This window comes from Saccopteryx leptura, chromosome 2 (assembly GCF_036850995.1).
Source record: "Saccopteryx leptura isolate mSacLep1 chromosome 2, mSacLep1_pri_phased_curated, whole genome shotgun sequence".
NCBI classification, from domain to species: domain Eukaryota; kingdom Metazoa; phylum Chordata; class Mammalia; order Chiroptera; family Emballonuridae; genus Saccopteryx; species Saccopteryx leptura.
The window spans coordinates 166,691,188-166,706,763 of record NC_089504.1 but is presented as its reverse complement, the minus strand read 5'-3'; the positions used below and the strand labels follow the sequence as shown (position 1 = coordinate 166,706,763).

At 52.5% G+C, this 15,576-nt stretch overlaps 1 protein-coding gene across 2 annotated transcripts; it reads left to right on the top strand.

The window, feature by feature from the left end:
* Nucleotides 1-8,330: 8,330 nt before the first annotated feature.
* CDX2 (caudal type homeobox 2) lies at nt 8,331-15,206 on the top strand. 2 transcript variants are annotated; one of them, XM_066369248.1, is made up of 3 exons: nt 8,331-9,414; nt 12,921-13,062; nt 13,921-15,206. In XM_066369248.1, the coding sequence occupies exons 1-3, from the start codon at nt 8,868-8,870 to the stop codon at nt 14,042-14,044; spliced, it is 813 nt and encodes a 270-aa protein (XP_066225345.1). In that variant the 5' UTR covers nt 8,331-8,867; the 3' UTR covers nt 14,045-15,206. The 2 variants fall into 2 exon arrangements, with proteins under 2 accessions (XP_066225345.1, XP_066225344.1); XM_066369247.1 differs by having other exon boundaries at nt 8,398-9,414; nt 12,921-13,066.
* The last annotated feature ends 370 nt before the right edge of the window (nt 15,207-15,576 follow it).

The following is a 15,576-nucleotide window of genomic DNA, read 5'->3' as shown; positions in this document are numbered from 1 at the left end:
GCGGTTTGTCTGTTTTTATTTTATTTTTCCCTCTCTCATCTCAGTTGCTGCACCGACATGTACATGTAACTGGAAGCGGCATGCTCCTTCTGGGGCACCCACAGGAGCCCGTGCAGGGAAAACGAGCGCTGGTCTCGGTCTGCGGCGCCCGGAGATGCCGCGTGTGAAGACGTTGGGTGGGAGAGAGCCCTGAGATGGGGCAGCGCTGGGAAGGCGCCCCGTGGGGCAGGTGGAGTGGCTGCTACTGTCGCTCAGAAGAAAGGGGTGGGAGTGGGGGCGTCTCTAAACTGGACGGCTGAAGGTCAGGGGCAGGCAACCTGCCCTTTCTTCTGGAGGTGGGCTCCTCAGAACTTTAGACTGTCAAAGCAACCCATCAGGTATTTTTATTATTTTTTATTTTTTTAAGTCTTTATTCATTTTTTAGAGAAGAGAGAGAGAGAGAGAGAGAGAGAGAGAGAGAGAAGGGGGAGGAGCAGAAAGCATCAACTCCCATATGTGCCTTGACCAGGCAAATGCAGGATTTTGAATTGGCGACCTCAGCGTTCCAGGTCGACACTTTATCCACTGCGCCACCACAGTTCAGGCCCATCAGGTATTTTTTAAATTAACAATTAAAATTTAATAATTTAATAATACTCATTGAGCAGTGCTATGTATGGTGGCCTCTGAAATGAAGATGGGACACCATAGGGCTGATATTTGGGGTAATGGAAGAAAATCATGTCCATAGAAATCTTTTTGCCCAGAATAGGGCAGTTCGGTGGACCGTGTCCACCCTGGGGCTCCAGAGCCCCAGCCACCTGGCAGCTCCCTGCACTGGCGGCCAGAATGTCCACTCATGCAGAAGGAGCCCACCACATACACACACTTTCCCTCTGCTACACATACTGGAAGGTCTGATATATCCCAACAAACACTAATTATATTTCCGTTGGCAGAGGAGAAACTAGCCATGTGTGTCTTCATCACAACCCGGTAGAAGTGAAAGACAGAGTCAGCCCTTTTAAAGACAAGAACTTTTGACCCTGGCCGGTTGGTTCAGCTGTATAGAGTTGGTCTGGTGTGTAGAAGTCCCTGGTTCAATTCCTGGCCAGGGCACACAAGAGAAGCACCCATCTGCTTCTCCACCCTTCCCCCCTTTCTTTCCTTTCTATCTCTCTCTTCCTCTCCCACAGCCAAGGCTCCCTTGGAGCAAAGTTGGCCCGGGTGCTGAGGATGGTTCCATGGCCTCCCCCTCAGGTGCTAGAATGGCTCTGGTTGCAAAGGAGCAACACCCCAGACAGACAGAACATCGACCCCCAGTGGGCTTGCTGGGCGCATCCGGGAGTCTGTCTGTCTGACTTCCCTCCACCCCACCCAGCTTCTCACTATGGGGGTGGGGGAAGACAAGAACTTTTATTAGTTGACCAACCGGTTTGGGTTAGCAGCAGCAAAAGCAGCCAGAAAACCTTCTTTTCCCTAAAAAGCGGTGTGGCCACACCCTTGGTTGGGGTTGAATTTAACAGAAAGAAGCCACTCTGGCAGCACCGGAATTTTAAATAAGGAAACTTACGCCCTTTTCCCATCTTACAGGTCTTTCCTGTTAGTGGTAAAGATGAGGATGTAGGTTGGGGTACTGTGAGCTGAGACCTGTGGCCACCAGCGCCTCTGTAGACCGTGTCTGTGCCAGACGGCCTCTCTGGGTGTAGGAAGGCCAGGTGCACACTACAAAGGGAACTCAATGACTCAGTTTCTGTGCTCTAGGACCCAGAGGTAATGGTGGAGCCCTTTGGCCTGAGGCTAGACGCCAGTCTTTCTCCGGTCAGGGTAACTTGGGGGCTTTCCTGACAAATACAGAAACCTGTTGCTTGGCCCAGGGTACAAGTTTCACAGGCTAGGCCTGACACTCAGAAAAATACATTAGATTCAAGGCGCCCTGTCCAACTCTGGCTGAGTCCAGCTCTTAGATAGATGGGTCCCCAAATGTAGAGTATGGGCTACCTCTGTAAATGTGCTCACCCTAAAATAGGCAGACCTCCCCAGAGCCAAGATTCCCCGCGGTGTTTTTCAGAGCGAGTATAGATGTGATCCGCGGCTCTCAGGCCGGACCTACTTTTCTCCAATTTCACAATTACATTTCAACGGTTCAAAGCTTGTCGGGGAAATTGTTTATTTCTGCAGGAGGGTGTACGCGTGGGGAAGACGCTGGGCCCGTCCCTTCAAAGGAGCTGGGGGTGTAGGGGAGGAAGAGCTGGCTGCACCGTGCCTCTTTCAAAGATGCCAAAGCGTTTGCAGCGGCGAGGGCGAGCGCGAGGCTGGGCGCCAGGCTGGGGAGGGCCCGACCGAAGCCAGCTGTGTGTCTCCTGCTGTCTTTTCTGCTAAGAGCGGAGGCGGAGGCCATTTCTCGCGCAGACAGGTCGCCTGTAGCTGACAAAGTCCGGAAGGGCGGTTTTCTCTGGCCAGTTTGGATCAGTGACCCGCCCTGTGCTTTTGCCGGCTCTGGCCTGGTGGAGACTTTTTTCCCCGGTTCCGGGCTCCGGTGCGCAGGATGCGGGAGACGAACCCAACCGCAGCCGCGGACGTAGACCGCGATCTGCGCCGCCAGACGCGGCGGTTTGGGTGACTAGAGCGCTCCCAGGGAGTATCTGGGGCACGGGAGTGGTTGGCGCAGTGGCCAGGGGGAATAATGCTACTTGACTTACCAATTCGTTACAGACACGACGGGAACGCTGAGAGTCCGAGGAGCTGATTCAACTTCTGGAACCCTCAATCCCTTCATGCACACGCCCTTCTGAAGAGAGGTTTCTTCACCGATTTCAGGTCCTCTAAAATGTGCAAGCCCAGCACGCGCGTTCTCTGAGTGAAGGAACTCGACAGACCCCGCTAGGAATGAATGGGCCCAACCGAACGTGGCTTTCACTTGCATAACCTGGAACCGAATGGGGGTTCCTCTTATTCCCCAGTGAGGGAGGCTTTTTGATTTGTCCAAACGCTGTCCACGGACACTTCTGTGGGAAGAAAGGAAATGGGGGAAGACAACACAATTTCTGCATAACCATCACTCGTTTCACATTGGACACATTTTCAGAGAACAGCCACAGGACGTCGGGTTTGATTAAAAATAAAGAGCTCATTTCAAAAAGTACAGACTGTGGGATGAAAGTAGATGGACACCTTCTTTGGCAACTGAAGAAAAATGTGGGATTAAATTTGTGGAAAATTCACCATCTAATAAACAACAGTTAGCAGGTGCCTGTGAAAGGGAGAATTAAATAGGACGGAAAAGTCCAAGTTGCCCCAAGAGCAGAAACTGACTGTTCCGTTCGGGGTGGGGTGGGGAGTGGGGTTCTGGGAGTCTTGTTGGTTTCCTGCTGGGGAGACAGTGTTTCCAGGGTGGCACCAGCAGCCTGAGTCATAATTAACACGTGTGCAGAATTACAAATACTGCACCATAGCGACAGTTTTCACCCTCTCCCATTTCATGGCACACATAAGTTAACAAAATTCTGGGGCACACCAAAAAATATATTTTTGCCCATTTGACAAAAAATTAGGTATAATTTTTATTCATTCACACCAGATGGCTATTGTTGTGCTGGCTGTTGTCACTTTTTAAATCTGACAATCTAAGAGAAAAGAAGTCAGCGTTTCTGACTGAACAGTCAGGTATTGCATCTTTTAATGGTTCTTGCAGCACACCAATTGAAAACTGCTGTACTGTAACAGCAGTTTAATTTTAGTGACTGGAATAGCTAGCTGTGCGATCTTGGGACACTTAGCCTCTCTGTGCCTCAAATTTCTCCTTTGTAAAATAGAAGGGCTACACAGACACTACGTCCCTTGTTGCCTCTCCAGGGAGAGTAGTAGCTTTTCCAAAGGACCCAGTGACTCAAGGAGAGCTTAACCTTTACTTGAACTCCTTTCTACAGTTTCATAAAGCCTACTGTGTAGGGCTTCCTAGGAACACATTTTCGTATGATAAACAAAGGTCGCTTTAAAAACAAGGCACTGGTGAGCGAACAAATGGTAACTGAAAGCTATGTGATAACCTAACCTCTAGCTGGTGTTGGCCTAAGAGGCTGGTTCTCCAGGCATGAAGGGTTTTCTTCTAGGGTGAAACTCCAAGTTCCTCCCTCTCTGGGCTTTAACTCATTTTCTTTGTCCATCCATCATGCACAGTTAGAATGTGTTACACAACATGCACACAGTGTCCACAGATTGATTTTAGCAAAGGGAGAAGATGGGCCACCCCACTATTCACTTAAATAACTTTCACCCAATGACCAAAACCAGGTTTCTGCCCCTATATTTCAGCCCCTCTCCTGAAGCTCTTTGTTTTCCTAGCTCTACTGGTTTTGAGAGTCTATCTTGGGTAGAAGAGCAGGAGAAAAGGTATTGCTTGTCTTGGCTCAGAACACTTGGGGGTGCCTCCAGGAGAGGTGTGGGGCAGCTGTTTCCCCCACTGTTCAGCACCCTGGTCCCTGAGTCTACCAATGACCTTCCACAAACTCAGCTTTCCCTCAAGTAGAAGGGCCAGACACTCAGCTTGACACCACTGGGCAAGGACAGATCTGCTCCTGAACAGCTTTGGACAGCTATGGACCTTCCCTGCTTCTCAGGATGAATACATTAGGCTCCATGTGATCTGATAGGGCTGAGTGGATGGTGGACCCTGAGGAAGCCCCACAGAGAGGACACTGTGATCCATTTCCTTCCCAGCAAGGTTAGCTGAGTGGGCTGTGGCAGGCCAGGGTGGGGTTGCTGGGATCAAACCAACCATTATTGAGCGTGTGTGTGTGTGTGTGTGTGTGTGTGTGTGTGTGTGTAGTGTGTGTGTGTGCGCGCGCGCGCACGCGTGTAGCAGTGCAGATTGAATGCAATGGCGGAGGAACTCCCTAAACTCCAGTGAAGTAGAGATTGAGTCGTTTTTCCAACAGCAATGTAGATATCAAACTGAACAGTTTTATCAGACATTTTCTTCCTTCTTACTCTTCCTTAATTATCCTGGGAACTCAGGTCAATGCAGGGTGAGGGTTTCCTGTGCAAGGGTGGAGACAGTGTTAGCAAAGGTGCATTATTTGGATAATTTCCTTGACCTTAAAAGGGATTTAGAAAGTAGACTTGCATGTGAAGGTGGTTAGAGATGGCCTGCCCTATCTGGGTTACAAGGGTCACAGGCTACCAGTTTCCAGGAGCCACAAATATGGGGGAAAACAGGGTCCCCCAAGGTGGAACAAACACTGGGGACCTTTGAGCAGGGAGGGATCCCTGTCAATGATCTGTGGATTCAAGGAGTGTCTCATCTGCCAAGAGAAGCAGCCCGCCCCTTCCGGTGCCTCCTGCTTCCCATCCCCCTCTGCGCCCCTGCCCTTGCCACTGGGCCGGATCCTGGAAGCCCGGACACTCTCTGAGGAATGTGGAATGGCCTCTATGTCGTCAGTAACAAAGAGAAGTCCCTTTGATAAGTGAGTCGTGGCTGCCTATGTAGTCTTCCTGACAGTTTATTTACCTGGGTCCCTCTTCTCACCCTTATTTCCATCTAAAAGCCTGCTCTAGCTCTGGCTCTGTGGGGCCACCACAGCTTCAGCCCCAGCCCAAGTCCAGTGTCAAGTTTCCCAAACAAGTTGGCCTCTTTCAGAACAATTTGCTGAAGTCTTCTTTAGTGGAGCAGCCAGTTAGAGACCAAAGGTGCTGGCTGGAAGGAAGCCTTGAGCAGCAAGATTGGGGATGAGTTTGTGAGGCGCTTCTCAGCTCAGGCCAAAAGCCTCAGTGAAAGCTTCCAAGCACCTTAGGCTGAGGACTGAGAAAGTGCTGCTTGGGGCTCTAATGCAGATGGTACCTGTATATACTCCCAGGGTCACACACCTGCACCCACAGGCTGGAGGAGCGCCCCATCCACAGCAGGCCTTGGAAAAGGCACTGGACATGACCTGCCAGCAGCTAAACCATCAGGATAAAAGATACCCAGGCCCTTTTCCCATCAGATACCTCCAGCTCTCTCTCTGATGGCTTCCATCACACTGCCACTGCAGGCACCCAAATGTGAGGTAGTGTGAAGGGACACTTCCACTTCCAAGAGCTTGTCCCAGGACATTATTATTGGCTTCCTTTCCCTTCACCCAACAGCCTAGGCCCCAGGTTCATGGGTTGGTAAGGCCATGCTGCTAGACAAGCTTCTTTTGCCAGGAAGGAAATCAATTGGTTTCACAATGATTTCTTTCCTCCAGCCCTCACACTCCAAGTGAGCCTCAGGTTTCCCTGCAGTCCAGCCAGTTCTGGGGACTGGCCTGACCCCTGGGGCCAGAGCAATCCTGGCCACCTCAAAACACTTGGGTAGGCAGGCCAGAATCCTTTCTCTGGGGCAGAGCACAGAGACACAGCTGGAAAGCCGGGACAATTAGCCAGTGGCCAGCGGCTGGGCCATAAAAATGCAGGAAGTGGCTACTGCAGGGCGGAGAGGACGGCTGTCCCCAATAAAGTGATTGTTACAAAGAATGCTCACATTCCAAAGACACAGGCTCAAGCTTGGGCCTCAGCTGGCTTCCAGAGCTTGAGACCTTGGAGGGAGGTGTGGGGATAGAAGGAGGGACTGTGTCTCCAGGAAGAGGAGGGCGATGTTTACTAGATCAAAAGTCCACACTGCCCATCACTTAACCTCTCCCATTTCAGCTCCTTCAGGCCTGCAGACACCTCTTTCACATGCACACCCTATTTAATGATTTGGGCTTTGTAATGAGGCTTGCAGTTTTTATTTTTTATTATTTTTTGTAATGAGGCTTGCATTTTTTTTTTTTTTGCTAGAGAGATCCAATGACACTCAGCTATCCGGGCCAGAATCAGGGGGTCCACATGGATGATGTCCTTTGGTCTCTTGCCTCTTGAGTGCTCAGTTTGCTCTCCTCATCCACCATCAGTTTTAAATACCCTTCTCAGGAAAAACAAAGGATGGGAGAGAGCAGGAGATCCCAAAGCCCTGAACCCGCGAGGGCCTGGCATCTCTACACTACGCAGCTTGGTGGATGTCATGTGTAAAATGAAGAACATGACATCACCTTGGTTCCGGGTCTAGAAAGAGGTGAGGACCAGGGGAGATAAAACTCACTGGAAAGGGATTCAGAGATGACAGGATGAAGTGATAAATAGCAGAGAAGCCTTGACAATGAGGACCGAGCGCAGATCTGGAGGAGAGCAGCCAGAGCCCTGCGGCTCCAGAGCAGAAGAGAGCCGCCGGTCAGCCTGCCCAGCCGCGGGCCCTGCCTGCGCACCTACTCTGGCGCTGCCCTCTGGATCAGCAGGAGGCAGGCGGCAGCCTCGAGCGCACTCCTTGTGGTCTCTAAACGGAGAGGTGCACATGCAGAAGCCAAATCTCCGTGGACTGTGCGCCCGCCCCGTCCGTGGGCGCAGATCCCCAGTCAGTCCCGTCGTAGGGCTCCACAGCTGCCACGTCCAGCCCCTGGGTCCTTGGACACAGTGCTTCACAAAACAAGGAAGATCTTTTCTCAACCATTCCCCACTCGGAGATTTTCTGAAACAATCATTAGTAATGAGCTGGGGTTCCCTTACCCTCTCCTAGAGATGAAAAACAATTTTCTTCTAAGAATGTTTTACTTTGTAAAGGAGAAAGTGTTTTTAGGACCTACATACACATTAGCAGACCATTCTAGGCTCTTTTTTCCTTAATTTTTAACCACTTATTATTTTTAAAAAAACTAGAGAGAGAGAGGAAAGGAGAGAGAGGAAGAAATATCACTTTATTGTCCCACTTATTTATGAATTCATCGGTTGATTTTTGTATGTGTCCTGACTGGAAATTGAACCCGAACGACCATGACACTGACCATCTGAACGACTCAGCCAGGGCTCTAGTAGCCTGATTTCTAACTTGGTTTGCAGTTAAGACTTTTAAGTTTTAAGTGTAATTTTAAAAAGTTTTATTGCTTTAACTTAAATCTCAAATGTTAGATGAACTCGAAGATGCAGTCTGTAGCTATCATAATTTATCTTGTGCGGAGAGCGAGTGATTTCTTTGGGGGAAAGAAAATAAATGATTAGCGATGACAGTTGTTTGGGGCAGGCAGGCGTTCTGGCTAGGGGTGCAGGACAGAAGGGAAGTTACCCATCTTCTCTGGCTGCGCTCTTCATCTCCTGGGTGGGTTACAAACGTTGTCATCAAAGCAATGGCTTCCCCTTTCTTTTCTCTTGGAATGAAAGGAGCTTCTTGACCACTGCTCTCCTTCTGCAAATGCATAAACACAACTAACTCTTTACTCCCCAAGTTCAGATTCTCACCAAGATAGCTCCTTTTCCCTCTCGTTTGCAACTTTCTTGATTTCATTCTGTGAACCTGTGATTGGAGGTTAAAGTGCACCAGGCTGGAAGGAGGAAGCTCTTAACAAAAAGGTTTAAATATTTAGCTGCGATCGAGTCGCTGCCTTCTCTCGAGCTAACCCTCCCCTTTTATCTTTTAAAATGCAAATCATGTTTCGGGGGGCAGTGTGCAGGGTGCGCGCTGAGCCTCGACGTCTCCCGTCATTGGTGTCCGTGTCATTACTAGGAGAGTCCTGTAAACACTCGTTAATCACGTAAGGCCGCCGGCCCGGGGCTCCGCGCGCCAACCCGTGGCGGGTCTTCCCCGCCTCTGCAGCCTAGTGGGAAGGAGGTGGGAGGAAAGAAGGAAGAAAGGGAGGAGGGAGGGAGGAGACAGGCCAGTAGGAGGGACCGCCTTAGAGGCAGAAGCGCCGCGAGGAGCCAGCGGAGCACCGCGGGCTGGGGTGCAGCCACCCGCGGCTCCTCACCTCCCCTCGCCTTCTCCCTTTGGCGCCCCGCGGCCACCCCCAGCGTCCGTCCCCGGGCAGCATGGTGAAGTTGGCTGTCGTGCCCTCGCCACCATGTACGTAAGCTACCTCCTGGACAAGGACGTGAGCATGTACCCCAGCTCCGTGCGCCACTCTGGCGGCCTCAACCTGGCCCCGCAGAATTTCGTCAGTGCCCCGCAGTACCCGGACTACGGCGGCTATCACGTGGCGGCCGCGGCCGCGGCGGCCGCGAACTTGGACAATGCGCAGTCCCCGGGACCCTCCTGGCCCGCAGCCTACGGCGCCCCGCTGCGGGAGGACTGGAACGGTTACGCTCCTGCGGGCGCCGCGGTAGCCACCAACGCGGTGGCACACGGCCTCAACGGGGGCTCGCCGGCCGCCGCCATGGGCTACAGCAGCCCCGCCGACTATCACCCGCACCACCACCCGCACCACCATCCTCACCACCCGCCTGCAGCGCCTTCCTGTGCATCGGGATTGCTGCAGACTCTCAACCCCGGCCCTCCTGGGCCCGCCGCCGCCGCCGCCGCCGCCTCTGAGCAGCTGTCCCCCGGCGGCCAGCGGCGGAACCTGTGCGAGTGGATGCGGAAGCCCGCGCAGCCGTCCCTCGGAAGCCAAGGTAAGCGACGGCGCGCCCCGCGGGAGGGCGCCCTGGGAGGCGTGGACCTGGCGCCGGCGGCTGGGAGGGCCTTGTGTCCCCGGCGCACGCAGGCGTCCGGGGCTGTCGGGGGCTTCGCGACAGGAGGAAGGGCCAGGGAGACAACGTCCTGAGGCGCGGGCACTCGGGGCTTCTCTCGGTCCGGCGCCTGGGCTGGCGGGGGCGGGCGAATATTTTGGTCTCACACCCCCGCTCAGTTTAGGGCAGAAGAGAAGTGCGGCCGTTCCAAATGGATTGCGTCCTCCGTTCTCGCTGCCTCCGCTCGCTCCCGGCGCGCAGCTTCCAGCTGCCGGGAAGAGAGAGCTTCGAACTCTACCGTCCGGGCTCTCGACCCTATTTCTTCACACCCTCCTTCCGCATCTGACTACTCGGGAAGAGAGGTGACCTGGGGGTCCGGGAGGGCGGCGCGAGGGTCCAGGACTAACCATTCGGGCCAACTCAAGGGATCGTAGCTAACGCGAGTTCGGAGAACGGACAGGGGTGCTGTATCTGGAAAGGAGGCGTTGGCCCCAGGAGCTAAGGTGAAGGAGGTGCGCCCTGCTCTTTGAACTTTTGATCTGTGAAGGGGTTATTTCAGTCTGAAGCTGGAGGGCAAGAAGCCCCAAGACGGAGGAAACCTTGGTGCGGATTCAACCACTGCTGCGGACAGAAATCGGTTGTTCCAAATCAAGAGTCTAGGGGGGTGTGTGTGTGTACGCGCGCGCGCGCGCATATGGCCAAAATGCCTGCTCAGGAGATGTTCCTGCAAATATCTTAGGTTTGCTGGACTGTAGGGCTCATTGATTCCAGGTCTGTCCCTTCTGGTGTTGGGGTGTGTGTCAGGGTAGAAACAAAGTGTGAATAGGTGTGTTGGGGAGAGTCCTACTGGCGTCTCCCTTTTTACTCCATGAGGTCTTCCCAGCCCTCTGCACTTCCGCTTTTTTCTCTTTCCTCCTTTCTGGCCCAGTCAGGCCCATGCAGGTTATGGCCACTTCACAGAGGTTTATAGCCAATTACAGCCGTATAAATCAGAGCAGCCGTTGGAGGCTGTCGCTGGGCATAGGCTTCTGCTTCACTGGGCACATGGCGGGATCTTTCGAGTGGGAAATGCGTCCGCCCGGGGAGAAGGCCACAGGACCAGCCTCGCAACCTTGGCTTGGTCACTTCCCCTAGAGGAGGCTCCCTGGTCGGAACAGAGCGGCGCCCAAAGAAGGCTTTCTTTACAGGGCCTGCCAGGGGCGCAACTGGCTGGGACCCCGCGGCCTAAGGGAGACCTCTGTCGTGTACCTGGAGAGCCGCGGGAGCCGAGGCCGCGGGGTCAGCAGATGGAGGCCGCTGTGAAGTCCCGCGCCAAGGTGGCAAGGCCGAAGTCAGAGCCGGGCGCCCTTGTGATGTTAATGTAGGGAGGCTGCGGCCCGCAGGTCGGAGCCCCGCTCCTCTGCCGAGCGTCATCTGTCAAGGGGCCAGGGGGTGGTACTCGGCCCGGCTCGCTTTGATATACACCTTCCCAGCCCTGCCATTGTCTCTTTTAGGGCCCGGAAAGAGGGTGGTGACTTTCGCAGTCAATAATGAATTCTGGCAAGTCCCTCTCATCTCTCCTCTCTTCCAGCCCCCTCTTTGGTTCCCAGGGGGTGCGGGGCGCCTCCAAGTCCCTTAGGCGCGAGCCGCAGAGCGCAGAGGGTCCTGGTCACTGTGTTTAACGGCCCGTCGGGGAATTCAGCACCCGAGCACCCCAAAGCGAATGTCTGTACTGAGGTGCTGGCTCGGAGGACTTCTTCGCTTCCCACTGTCCAGTCCTGGGGGTGTGTTCTGTGGCTCCAACCTGATCTCAGTGCCAGCCGCGCCTCTACTATCTGCCCGACCTAGTCTGATTCTCCATTTCCTCATCTGTAACAAGAGGCGACTACCACTGGCAGCCTCGAGTGGTAGCCTGTGAGGTAGTAGCGCATGGGAACCATGGGAACGCGCCCACTTCTTGGAAGGCCTTTGGGACGTGTTAGTTCCCTTCACTTTCCTCGCTGGTGTAGGGTCGGGGCCGCTGAGTCCATTCAAATGCGCCTGCCGGGCAGTGTTTATGTTAATGCGCCTGGCGGGGAGGGGGATGAAAGCCGGGGCCGCCATTTGCTCAGTAGTGGTAATTCAAACAGAATGCGGTTGTTATTAAGGCATTGAAAGGGCTTTTCTTTGATAAGATCGCCTTGTCCGGCATTGTTTGCGACTGTGTTCCCCTTTCAGCTGCTTGGGGGAGCTCCCTCTGATCCAGCCTGTATCTTCCCAGGGCGCTTTTGTTGTGGTTTGCAAAGGGTTTTACCTGAACAAAGTCGGCCTGCGGGGCATTAAACACCTCCGAGCAGCCTCCAGATCCTTTAGATCTTTCTGTCTGACTGGGCACTGGGCGACTGAACCAGTTCTTCTGCCAAAAGACCCCGGGCTGGCCAGGGCTCTGCGGAGGGCTGACTCAGGATAGACGCGGTGGAGACGCCAGGCTCAGGTCTGCTCCAACTGCGGCGGCACCATTTGTCAAGGCCCTTCAGTAAAACAATCAATCCGAGGTTTAAGATGTTGACTCAATCCAGTGAGTATAGATCCCTGTTCAGGATAGCTCTGTAGGGTTTGCGACTGAAATAAATGGGGAATTAAAAAAGAGAGTGGCAAATGCCAAAGCAGGTTCCACCGGGTATATAGAGCGCCCGCAGCGGCCCGGCTTTCTGCCTTTGAGACCCAAGCTCAGAATTCCTTCAGAGGGGCCTAGGTGCTGGGGGGGGGGGGGGTTGGCAAAATGAGGTAACCTATCAGTTCCTCCATTCCCTTTTCCAGTTCTTAAAAAAAAAAAAAAATTAAAACCGTTTTATTTATGTATTTTAGAGAGAGAGGAAGGGAGAGAGAGAAACATGGATATGTTTTTCCATTTAGTTTTGCATTCATTGGTTGGTTCTTGCCCTGCAACCTAGGCTTATAGGGATGGCGCTCCAACCGACACAGCTACATGGCCAAGGCCCCTTTCTACTTCTAACACACAGCAAACAGAAATACCAATATATAGGCACAATCACAGCTGTGTTTGGGCGGGCTCTCACCTCTGGTGGGCTCCACAGTCTGAACACTCCGGGGACTCTGCACACTTGGTCCTGCTCTCCTTCCCTTGGGCCCAGTCAGCTCAGCTCTAGTATATTATACTTGGTTCGCCAAATGGTGGTTGGATTCTGCTTTCTTCTCTGTGTTTAGAGGTTTTCGTTGTTTTTTTTTTAATTTATGAAAACCACTTAACCCTAAGGTTATTTTAGTTGTCCAGAGAACCCCACCCCCACCCTCACCCCCGGCCTTTGGCAGGGGAGGGAGGGTCTTGTCAGACTGGCAGGAATCAGCCAAATCCCGGCCCCCCAGGGCTTTGAAGGAAGAGAAATGGCCCTTGGGTTAAGGAGGTTTGTCATTGCCCATGACTGATGGGCTGCCCTGTAGTTCTCAGTTCTAACTTCTCCTTCCTCCAGTGAAAACCAGGACAAAAGACAAATATCGGGTGGTGTACACGGACCACCAGCGGCTGGAACTGGAGAAGGAGTTTCACTACAGTCGCTACATCACCATACGGAGGAAAGCCGAGCTGGCCGCCACCCTGGGGCTCTCCGAGAGGCAGGTGGGAATTGCCTTTCTCCCTCCCCACCTGGTCACTGCCTGGGGATAGAGTTCCTGAGGGGAGAGTTAGAAGCCAGGCTGCACAATCCACCTAGTTCTGTGGATGGAGAATATTTTCCTTCTAAATGCTCTAAAAAGGGGGGAGGGGCTCCTTCCACTTATAGTTGTGTGTTCTTTGTTTTTTGGGGTTTTTTTTTGATGATGTTGAATATTTATTTTATTTTGGGGGGTCTGGATGATATAAAAAAAAAAACCCAGTGTTAGTTTAATCCAGGATTCTATTTGGGTCATAAAGACTTAAAGACCTATTATCTTTGGGCCCAGCACTATACCTGGAAAAAAATTAACAGACCCCAATCCCTGCCCCTAAAAACTCTTTATATGGGCTAGAAAAAAAAAAGCCAAATTCTCAGCCAGGAAAGCCACATTAAGTCTCATTCCCCACCCCAAGGTGAGGAATATTACTTTTTAATTTAGCTTTGAGAGGTCAAAGATTGTCATCTGATGTCCATCCAACCCTGGGTTCCTCTTGCTTGGTACAGAAAGGGCCTTGTGGTTTCTGTTTTCCTTGGTTCTGAGACTCTGAACCTTTCCAGTAAAGTTGTAGATAAAGGTTGCTCTGGAAAGAAGCCCGGAGAACACGGTGTAGGTGTGGCTGTTCTCTCAGGATGCTGAACTGGGCTTGGGAGGTTCTCCAGCGGTGGGCTGTTACAGAGACATCCCATTATGTCTTCCTTTTGAGAGGACACATCTTTAGCTGGAGAGGCAGACTGATGCCAGTGTTGAAACTGGTCCTCCCTTCACCCACACCTTATTCTTCACTGCCTTCTATTTTCTCCGCCCTCCCATTTCCAGGTTAAAATCTGGTTTCAGAACCGCAGAGCAAAGGAAAGGAAGATCAACAAGAAGAAACTGCAGCAGCAGCAGCAGCCTCCACCGCCTGCAGCCCAGCCTCCCCAGCCACAGCCAGGCCCTTTAAGAAGTGTCCCAGAGCCCCTGAGTCCTGTGTCTTCCCTACAAAGCTCTGTGCCAGGCTCTGTCCCTGGGGTTCTGGGGCCAGCTGGGGGGGTGTTGAACCCCACTGTCACCCAGTGACCCACAGTGGCCTGCAGCAGCAGAGCAATTCCAGGCTGAGCCAGAGGAGCATGGACTCTGCTTGAATCCTCAGGAAAGACCCCTTCCCTCCCACCCACAAATGTACACCGACTTATCCAGCTCTCAGAAAAAGTGGGGGCTAGGAGTAAAGACAAGTGGGGTTGGAGGCCTCAAGGAAGACATTGTCCCAGATTTGGACTTCTTTCAGTCTTACTGTTTCTGCCAGTGAGGAGACAGGAAGTGACAACCAGTGGGATTTCATGTAGTACTTGTCAGAAGCAGTGCCTGGGCTGGCGAAACAGACCAGGCTTGCAGCCCTACTTCCCCAGCTCTCTGCCTCCAAAACCTGCAGGATGCTTCTCTGGCTGGAGCTGAGATGACAGAGGGACTCAGGGGAATTCCAGTGCTTGAAGCCAAGGTGGCTGCTGCCTACCCACTGCCATCCAAGGACCAGCTGGCCCCTCCAGCCTCAAGGGCAGGCAAGATTTAAACTGCAGAAGTCAGAGGCAGCTAAGAGAAACCTGGATCCACCAAAGACTGCAGAACCCCCAGGTCTTTGTCTTTCTTCTCTCCCCTCCCCAGACCAGGAAAGGCTTGGCTTAATGTACATGTGGTGGATGGTGTGAGGGGGTGGTTTTGGACTCCAGGCCTGACAAGGGGGCCCTGGACTGGACCTTGTTTAGAAAGCCTGTCACCAGAGCTTCTCTGAGCTGAATGTATGTCAGTGCTATAAATGCCAGAGCCGACCTAGACTTCCTGTCCTTTTCACAATCTCGGGGCTGATGAAGAAGAGGAGTTGTTGCTGCTGCTGTTTGGGTTGTTGTTGGTCTGTGTAACATCCAAGCCAGTCTTTAAAAGCCTTCTGGATCCATGGGGAGAGAAGTGATAATGGTGAAGGGAAGTGGGGGTATTTGAACACAGCTGAATTTTTTCTAAAAAGAAAAAAAAAGATAAATTGAGTTTTCCAGATTTCAGATTCTGTATTTATTGTCTTCAGAGTTTGTCCAGAATTATTATTTTTTTTAAGAAAGGAAAGATCTTCTCTACTTGCCAAGGAGAATTAGCAAAATCAGGGAGGGGTTGGAGAAGGTTATCTGGACAACCTCATTTTACCCCAGAGTGTTAGAAGCCAGAGAGCGCAGGTTCTGAGACCTTCCCTGCCCCCAAGCTTGAGCCCAGCCTTTGATTGTGTAATGTGTGGTTCTCCTGGGCTGCCTTTGAGGGAAATGCACATCTGAATGGGCCGCTGCTACCCATGAATGGGCCGCTGCTACCCAGCTGCAGTGTTTGTGGGGCTGGGGTCAGAGAGCCTCTCATGGCATCTCATCAAATTCACACCAAGGCCATTTCAAATGTTCCCTTCAACAGTGATTTCCTTCTTCCTAAAAATGTCCCTCAATCCAGCTAATTAAACAT

Bases quoted from the DNA above. Each gene is read 5' to 3' on its own strand.
- CDX2 (XM_066369247.1), top strand. From the start codon at position 8,868: ATGTACGTAAGCTACCTCCTGGACAAGGACGTGAGCATGTACCCCAGC. The intron at 9,415-12,920 runs GTAAGCGACGGC...TCCTTCCTCCAG, and splicing joins GCCGTCCCTCGGAAGCCAAG to TGAAAACCAGGACAAAAGAC. The intron at 13,067-13,920 runs GTGGGAATTGCC...TCCCATTTCCAG, and splicing joins TGGGGCTCTCCGAGAGGCAG to GTTAAAATCTGGTTTCAGAA.